Raw genomic sequence first — 9811 nt, forward strand, 5'->3', positions numbered from 1 at the left:
TCACTAAATTTTCAATTATATCTAATTTTGGTAAAGAGTTGTATTTGTCTTTGACATGGTTTCTTGCAAATCCAAGATAACCAAATCGATCGACGAATAAAACAACATTGTTTAGAAATAAAAGCCTATAAATTAACGACATAATCTGCCAGAGTTTCCATTGGTTGGTTTGCCAACAGCCCATAATATCCTTCACTCCTTCATTGTAGGCTTGATTTACTTGAAGACTACCATCATCCGTCAACTATTTAGTGTTTGCTAACGGATTACTGGGAAATTACAAATACATATTTTTGTCGATAAATTCCGTTTTTTATAGTGTATAAAGCATACATTACCTTTGCTCTGAGCATGACTGATTGTGCGGAGAAGTGAATCATTCTTTCATTATATTTTTCTATTCTACCATATACTAAATTCTAAATGTGAAATCGTGAATATGTCATTATTCTACCATTTAATTCTATCTTTGTGCAAAATCACATATAATTTAATTTATTGTACGAAATTAGACATTTTTGTAAGTTTGACGTGTAAAATTAAATTTTTGGGAAGGTTTAGCAATTTTCAAAATAATGATCAGATGAAGCTGTCTTCTAATTTTCTGAGGGTTATTATAAAATAATTAATGTTTATGTTTGTGGTTCCGACTACTTTTAACAGCTTTTACAATAAATATTAAATAAATAAAATCCAGAATAATTTGAAGTTGAATGGGCCCTCTTAAACAGTTTATATCTATAACTATCGAATGGCTCCCAATAAAATCATATACACTACCAAATGGGTCTGATTAAACACTGAAAAACCCACAAATACGATATTAACCCACTTTACCTTATTACACAAGTTAGTTTTTTAACTTAGCGTTGGTGTGCTAAATCTTTTTTTAAACCATTTATGAATAACATTTTAACGCAAAAATTTGTGAGAGACCTGACAAATCGAACTCGAGGGATAGTTATCTCTTAATCCATACACATCCAATACCATATGTTTGTTATTTTCTTGGTATATATATGGAGTAGTTATTTGGAATTGAAATCTTGACCGCGGTTTAGAATTTCATGCCCTATAGAAATGTCACACATAAAAATTTCCTTAGTGCAAAATATTCAATAATTATATCTGCTCGTTGAAAATCTCAAATCCTGAAGTAATTAGTTTGAAGTTGGAACAAAAATTGATATATTACTTTTAGGGTAAATTGCAAAAAAAAATTCACAAAGTTTAGTCAAATTATATCATTTTCGCAGCTAAAAAAATAGCTAATCATATTATAACTATTAACACCCCCCACCAATCGCCTACTCGGTGGTGTCACAATTCCAGTACCAAAGTATGACAAATTAAAATTTTCATTTTCTGAATTCAAAACCTAATATTTAACTCATTAGTATCAAGTGCTTGGTGACAGATTAGGGTGCGCGGACCAGATCAGAATCAGATGCATAAGCGAATTTTGTCCTTGAGAGGACTCCGCACAGACCACCAATGAGGGTGCAGACAGAGAATCAGATCACCCATATGAGGGTGCAGACATAGAATCAGACAGATCAGATATCAGACGATCCTCGCTTTGGTTATCCAGAAGACGAGTGATTACAGATAATGCAGAACTATTATCTTATGGAATGTCAATTTTACCGAATGTAACTGACCAAGCACAAGGCATCATATAAGTTCTCATGCTCACTCGTCATTCCATCTCATTTCCATTCATTCGTAAATTAAATTCTCAATAATCTACATTGACATCCATATTTATTCTAAGTCAGGTTTTCATCATGTATTACTGAAATATATTACGAAAATAATCTACATTGACATCCATATTTATTCTAAGTTATGTTTTCATCATGTATTACTGAAATATATTACGAAAATCATGTAAATGGTAAAGGCCCATATAGGGCAGGGTCTCATCAAGTAAATCACTTGTCGACTCTGACTATCAACATCTCATCTTTCCTTACATTCGTATATGTTTGACTGTCACATTTTCACTTTTCCTTTAATCGCATATCATGTGACTTTCACAAATCATGTGGTTGGGGCTCGGTGGACTTTCATGATGTCCTAGTCCAAGGGACTAGCTCGAGGCTCAGTGACCTTCCACAAAGGCACAATGGCCTTGCATGATGCCTCGACGGCCTTGCACATGATGGCTCGATGACCTTGCACGATGACACAACGGCCTTGCACGATGGCTCGATGATCTTGCATGATGGCACGACGGCCTTACACGATGGCTCGATGATCTTGCATGATGGCACGACGGCCTTACACGATGGCTCGATGGTCTTGCATGACGGCACGACGGCCTTGCACACGACGGGTCGATGATCTTGCCCAATGGCACGACGGCCTTACACGATGGCATGACGGCCATACACGATGGCTCAATGGCCTTGCATGACGGCACGACGGCCTTGCACACGACGGCTCGATGGCCTTGCACACGATAGTTCGATGGCCTTGCACACAACAACTCGAAGGCCTTGTGCGATGGCTAGGTGGCCTTGTGCGATGACACGACGGCCTTGTACGATGGCTCGATGATCTTGCCCGATGGCACAATGGCCTTACACGATGGCTTGATGGCCTTGCACACGACGGCTCGATGGCCTTGCACACGATAGATCGATGGCCTTGAACGATGGCTCGATGACCTTGCACATGATGGCTCGATGACCTTACACACGATGGCTCGATGGCCTTGCGCGACAGCATGACAGCCTTGCACGATGGCTCGGCAGTCTTTAAGGGACTAGGGACCATATTTGGACAACCAAAGGACTCATACAAGAGCGATACGCACATTGGATTATGTGTGTGGGAGGATGACCATATTTCGTTTAAATTGCGTCGGCCCATGCTAGCCCAACGATATTCTATGACGGCCGAGCACATCCCAGCCTATGGCTGAGCTTTTGGGCATAGCTGACGCGGTCTGGTTGAGTCCCGCACCCTCTTGCCTCCTACCACAACAGAATGTTCTTTAGGATCCGAGTCGGGCCCTATAGACATCTTTTTGCAGTGATAAACAAACATTTCCAAATCTTTAGTTTTTCTTATATACTCTTAATTTCTTATCATATCCTTATTGTAAACAACATTGCTAAACACTATCATGAAGTTTTAAACCTTTCTTTTCTGGTTTTTGAAAACTGTTTATTTCTAACACGATGTTAGAACAAATTTTATATCGAAAGAATATATTTGTACCTAGGCCATGTTTAGGAATATTACAATAACTATGACATTTTTCTCAATTGTACTATGTATATGTATTTTAATGAAATCGTGTATGATGTGGAAGTAGAATTTATGATTTTTTTCTAAAATTTGTATAGCATTCACAAAAGTCATTAATTTTAGTATAAAAAACATAATTATAAGATTATGCTAAAGTTTATTTGCTTCCAAATTATACATAATTTTCCCTCAATTTAAATAAATGGAATAATTGAGAAAAATGTGAAATTATGATATACTCCCTCCGTCCACGAATAGGAGTCCCGTTTTTTTCATTTTAGTCCGTCCGCAAATAGAAGTCTTGGTTCACTTTTACCATAAATGGTAATAGGTTCCCACATTTTACTCACATTTCATTTAAAATTACTAATACATACAAGTGAGACTCATATTCCACTAACTTTTTTCCACTCACTTTTCTTAACATTTCTTAAAACTCGTACCGCCTAGAAATGGGACTCCTAACGGCGGACGGAGGGAGTATTAATTAACTATTTTTGAAAATTAAAAGATTAACTAGAATTTAACCAATCTAGTTGGATTTTTTTTTTCGCAATTTACCCTTTTTCATAAGATGTCATTTCAAAAACATTTGAATGAGTTACAGTGACTACTTATAAATAATATTCCAGCAAAATAGTTATCGTCTCATCCAGTCTGACAAAAATGTTATCGTACAACATTTTTGGAATCCCTATATCCTGTCATAACTTGTGTTTTCTTAACCCCGATATATTTCAAGAAAATTCATGGATCGAAATTTAATCTATGTTGCTCGAAGTTTAATTATACAAATGTGGTCAATTATTATTATATGTATGTATATAAGATTTTCAATCATACTTGCATTTGTCATGTCCCTTCCTCCGGTTCAAAGAAAAGGAAACATAAAGGAAAGTTTGATTGCAACACTAAGATATGGATAAAACAAATTATAGAAAACACTAGTAATTAACAGACACAGCAATCACTGATTCACTCAGCCGAAACTTCGAAAAAGATAAAAAAAATTATAGCCAAATTAAAAAAAGAAACATTATTATTCTTGATCGAGGAAGATGAATGAATGGTCAGTAGGAATTGACGGCGGTGCATTTTGTTCTGATCTCACCCTCCTTCCCTATCAGCACATTAGCATTCCCCAATTTCACCATTGATGCCGCGAACTGTGTGTCAAACAGCTGCGGCTGCGACCCCATCAAGCTCGCCACCCCTGAAGTCCTCATGTCCGAGTGCAGCAGCTGGTCCGTCGACAGCAGCCCCATCTTCTTCTCCAGATTCCTGTAAAATGTCGTGTCGAATTTCTGGGGAGTCCAGAAGTCCAGGTTGACGTAGCTGGCGTCGGACCTGCACCGCTTCTTCAACCAATTCACGTAGATTGCATTCATGGAGGGGTCGGCCATGCCGGTTCCGGTGAAGTTGTAGAGGCGCTGCTTGATGGAGTGGCAGCTGCATCTTCCTATGGTGTGGGACCCAGAGAGCACCACCATGTCCACGAACGTCAGCCCGAGTTCTTCGAACGTTCTGAGTAGTTGGGTGATGTTCTCGTGGCCTTGTGGGACGGACGCGGCCTCTCTTGCTAAGGAGATGCGCCCGTCTCTCCGCCCGAACGGGACCTCCCAGAATGGCCCGCCCGCCATGATGGTGGCGTCCCGGGCCGCGGCTGTCAGGATGTCCGCGCAGGACACGGTTTTGGGGCACTGTCTCTCCACCTCGGCCTTGATCTCGTCGATGAGGGCGAACCCTCGGAGGGTTTTGCTGGCCTCGGCCGCTCTCTCGCTTCCGGGGTGGTTTAGGAGGACCGATGCGTCACACCCCTGCAAAAACATTTGGACATGAACGTAGAGTCGCGTTAGAGGAAATACACTCTTTAAATGCAAAATGCAGAATAAAAAAATTAATCAATTTAAGGTAATTTTTAAGTTTTATTTTAAAATCTGAATTTCCTAAAAAACGGATTAAAAATGATCTTAGATGTTGTCTTATAATGACCTATTTGTACGTATAAAATAGGAAAGAGGTAAAGTGGGAATACCCTGACGGCGCAGTCGTGGAAGTGGAGGCGGATGATGCTAGCAGCCAAGGTGCGATCTGTTTTAAGCCAAGCGCTCATTTTTTGATGTATTATGGATTCAAGATTCGGACATGATTCGTCATAGAAAGCTGATGATAGATAAGCAGCCCGGGGAAGCGGCACCTGCACCGGCGGCCTTTTCACGGCCAAGTTCGCGGCTGTAGGAGAGACATGAGTGTTGATGCTGAGAAGAATAAGTATAGTTACAAATAGGCACCTCATTATTCTGGAGGAGTGATCAGTTTCTTGGTTTGTGTTTTGGTGGATTATCATTTATATATATGAATATAGTATATGCTTGTGAATTGGCAGAGATTTGGATTGCGGAAAACGTGAGCAGCACTAGCTGAGACGCTCCCATGTTCCAAATTTTGTTTAATGATGTGATAAGCCAGTAATAATCAAATACAGTATTATATAAATTGAGTCACGACGACTTAGAAATGCCAGCATATTATTGAATTAAATCAGTAAAGCCTCCAAGAACAATAACTAATACTACCTCCCCTCAATAAAATTCGCTCTACAACACATATTCATGCATAATGTCATAAGGATGATATTTAATGCCCCACTATTATTATATATTCCCTCTGTCCCATTAGATTTGAAATATTTACTTTTCGTAACGAGAGTTTATGTAGTGTTGTTTTGTAAGTTGAGAATAGAGTTAGAGAGATGAAAAAATAGAGATGATATTGTTCCATTTTAGGGAACGTTTCATTTTTAATAGGACAATGCAAAAAGGAAAACATTTCATTTTTAATAGGACCGAGTGAATAATTTATTACAGCTCACCTCTCAATTAATCATTTTAATACTCCTTCCGTCTCGCTTTAGAAGTCTCGGTTGAGTCAGCACTTGTTTTAAGAAAGTGTTTGAGTGTGTAATAAATAAATGTTGTAGTGGATGTTGAGACCCACTTTTAATTGAATGTGTAATAAATAAATGTTGTAGTGGATGTTGGGATCCACTTTTAACATTTTTTTTCTTACTTTATAGGACATGTTTGGTTGTCAGGATTCTGTCTGGGAAAATAATCTGATTCCTTAAATTTTAAATTCTCGTGTTTGGTTCAGTTTTTAATCAAACTGGGAAAGTAATCAGAATCCCAAGAACAAGGAAAGTTAGTATAACTTTCTAGGATTCTGAATCCTAACTTTTCTTTTGTATTCTTTTTCTCAGTTTTAGGATTCTTACAAATTTGATGCAATATAGCATAATTTTATTAATATTATAATAATAATAATAATTATTATTATTATTGTTATTATTATTAATTACAATATTTAAAAAATATAAATCAAACATAATTTTAGTATAATGAATAGGTGAAATTAAAATTATCATAATTATAACTATATTTTATAATATTTCATAATAATTAATAATTTATTAAATAATTGAAATATAATTATATAATATAAATCAAATAATAACAAATAATTATTATTATTTTATAAATTAATAATTAATCAATAAAATCATAGTAAAATTTTAAAATATAAAATTTATTCAATTATAATATCCATTAATATTATAATAATAATAATTATTATTATTATTATATTATTATTATTTATGATTATAATACTCCATGTAACTATATTACAATTATATTATTATTTATGATGAATAACCCATATTTAAACTATTATCATTTGTAATTAATAATTTATTAAAAAATTTACATTATTATTCTTTTTTATTAATAAAAAATTAATAGGTATATTTTTATTTTGGTGTTTCAATCAAATATAAAATTTAAAATCTTGATATTTTTCAAACACATGAAAGTAAAATAATTAGGAATCATATTCGCGGGATTCATTTTCCCAGGAATCATTTTCCTTGCCAACTTTTGGAATTCTAATAATAGGTTTTTATTGAATTAAAGTGATAATAAATTAAAATATACTATAATTATAAATCTTGATTGATAATACAGAATCAACTAAAGAATACAGAACAAAATAAAACTACAAAAATATGTGAAAAATTAAAAAGTGAGATCACAAAATAAATTTGAAGAGCCAATTTACTGCTCCCTCCATTCCATAGTAGTGAAGTCATTTTGTCATTTCGATACGTTTCACAGTAGTGGATTCATTTTTCTTTTTAGTAAAAGCCAACACATTTATTCTCACTTACTTTACTCTATCTTACTTTTACTTTATTCTCTCTTCATCTCTCTACCTTTTTCATGTCTACTTTATTTTTCATTTACTTAACTCATATTTTTCTTAAATCGCGTGCGAAAAGAAACGTCTCCACTGCTATGGAACGGAGGGAGTAAAAAAAAAGTGTGTTGCGAGTAGCAAAGTGATTGCAAATAACCATATGTTCTCGCAAATAATCATATATTTGTGAGCACCACTTGCTCGCAAAATAGCATTGTGCTTGCAAACATACGTTTTTTTATTGCAATTTTAATGTCACACTGCTTCATAGCTAGGCTTAATTCTCAATCACATACAATTGTAGTATAAAACTTCACTCAAAAAAAGGAAAAAAGAGGCCAAACAATTTTACACCATATTGAAACATAAATCAGTCGATTGATTTACATTAGATACAATGAAACATAAATCAGACAATCGATTTTCCAAAAGAGCAATTAAGCTTTGCAGCAGACAAAGCGGGAGAGCCCTTTGGGAGCAACGGAATTCTCTCCAATTTCAACTGCATACTTAGTTGCACGCTTCTTCTTCTTGGTGAGATCTTTAGACACCTCCACCACCAACACACCATTGCTCATCGACGCTTTTATCTCATCCACATTAGCATTTTCAGGCAACCTAAATTCCCAGCAAAAGCTCCTGTTATCGAGACGCTCTCTACAGTGCCATTTACACTGTTTGTCTAGATCATCCCCACTGACAGCAGCTGCAGCGCTGACATGCAGCACTCTATCATCGTGAACTTGGAGCTTTACATCTTCCTTCGTGAGGCTGGGAAGATCGAACTTGAAGATGTGGGCTTCAGAGGTCTCCTTCCAGTCCATAGGCGGACCGAGATCATGTGATCGCAGCAGGAACCCGGACATGTTTTTTGTTTTACTTCTAAGCGTATTCTGTTTCTGTTTGTTGCAGGAATTAATTCTGGCCACCTGTTTCACTAACTCTTTATAGGAGTAGGTCGTTTTGGAAATGGAGCACGTTCTCGAAGGCGCATGATTTTTTCCGAAACACTCAGAATGTTGGAGATGTTTCGGCTCAATACTAGAATATGCTATCCCAGTACAAAATTCTGATGGGCTAAGCCCGTGCGTCATTTATTTATATTAGCCCGTAAAAGAAATTAAAGGAAGCCCAATTAATAAATCGGGGTCTAACTTCTAAGCCAGCATAATTAAAACTTCAAAATAAAAAAAATCATATACCTACCAACCTCCAAATAGTGTGTTGTCACTTGTCAGATTGTGTTTGGGCAGTTGGCTTTGAAGTCTATAACTTTGAACAATGGGCATTGAATAAGGATATTAAGAACATTTGAGATACTAATGACATTATAATGATGTTGATAGTGAGGACTATTTATTTTTGGAAAATCTTGTTCATGATTGAATAGTTGAAGGACAAGATTATTATAAAATTTTGAATTTAATTAATATTATATATGTTCATGATTTAAAGATTCACTTTGTTATTAGAGCATCCACAATGGCACCTAGCGCACCGCCTAGTCAAGCGCCGATGCTAGGCGGTCGCTAGGCGAACCATTGGAGGAGCCGAAAACCGCCGAGCGGTTTTTCGGAAATCAATTTCGCCTAGCGCTAGGCGGTCAAAATCCGCTGGGCTATGCGCTGGGCGATCCGCTCGGCTCCATTGCAGCGCCCGGATCGCCCAGCGCATAGCCCAGCGGATTTTTTATTTTTTATTTTTATTTTCGAAACACTATATATACGCGATTTGCACTTCATTTTCATTCGCACCACTTGTATTAACGAGTACTCTCTCTATCTTAATTTTTGTACAAGATCAACACCGAGAAATGGATCTGAACAACGAGCCTAGTTCAGGGACGAGCGGTTCTCAAACTCCCCCAATCCCCGTTGGAGGCGGATGGAATCAGATGCCCGGGTACTACAACATGTACCCGTGGCAGCAGATGCTACCCGGGATGCCGACCGGAGGGAGTCCGCTGGGGGGGTTCCCGACGATGCGGGGTTGGGCACCCAATATGCAGATGATGCCGGGGTGGGCACCCAATATGTAGATGATACCCGGGGGAGGTTCGGCGACGCAGGTGACGCGGGGGGACGTCTATCGCCCCAGTTTTGATTTTTTGACTGCTTCGTCGCACACATCGACCCCAACGGATGCGCAGTTCACGCCGAGCGGTTTTGATGATTTTGCGTTGTTGGATTTGGGGTTTGATAATCTCGGAGTTCCGGAAACTCCCGTTCAAACGGGGGGAGCAGTGCAGGGTAGTGGCGCCCCAAAGAAGAAGGGCAAGGGAAAGAAGGTCGGGGAGTCG

The 9811-nt window shown here is 37.4% G+C and overlaps 2 protein-coding genes across 2 annotated transcripts; both read right to left on the bottom strand.

The window, feature by feature from the left end:
* Nucleotides 1-4328: 4328 nt before the first annotated feature.
* LOC121810683 (peroxidase 7-like) lies at nt 4329-5554 on the bottom strand. The gene is made up of 2 exons (XM_042211432.1): nt 5294-5554; nt 4329-5075 (listed from the first exon to the last, which is right to left on the bottom strand). The coding sequence occupies exons 1-2, from the start codon at nt 5552-5554 to the stop codon at nt 4329-4331; spliced, it is 1008 nt and encodes a 335-aa protein (XP_042067366.1).
* A 2177-nt stretch (nt 5555-7731) lies between these two features.
* Nucleotides 7732-8408, bottom strand: LOC121741141 (18.1 kDa class I heat shock protein-like). The gene has a single exon (XM_042133842.1). It carries the CDS (start codon nt 8376-8378, stop codon nt 7950-7952), a length of 429 nt encoding a protein of 142 aa, XP_041989776.1. The 5' UTR covers nt 8379-8408; the 3' UTR covers nt 7732-7949.
* Between the last annotated feature and the right edge of the window lie 1403 nt (nt 8409-9811).

The sequence above is a fragment of the Salvia splendens genome, chromosome 7, assembly GCF_004379255.2.
Source record: "Salvia splendens isolate huo1 chromosome 7, SspV2, whole genome shotgun sequence".
NCBI classification, from domain to species: Eukaryota; Viridiplantae; Streptophyta; class Magnoliopsida; order Lamiales; family Lamiaceae; genus Salvia; species Salvia splendens.

Bases quoted from the DNA above. Each gene is read 5' to 3' on its own strand.
- LOC121810683 (XM_042211432.1), bottom strand. From the start codon at position 5,554: ATGAGGTGCCTATTTGTAACTATACTTATTCTTCTCAGCATCAACACT. The intron at 5,076-5,293 runs GTATTCCCACTT...ATGTTTTTGCAG, and splicing joins TCCACGACTGCGCCGTCAGG to GGGTGTGACGCATCGGTCCT.
- LOC121741141 (XM_042133842.1), bottom strand. From the start codon at position 8,378: ATGTCCGGGTTCCTGCTGCGATCACATGATCTCGGTCCGCCTATGGAC.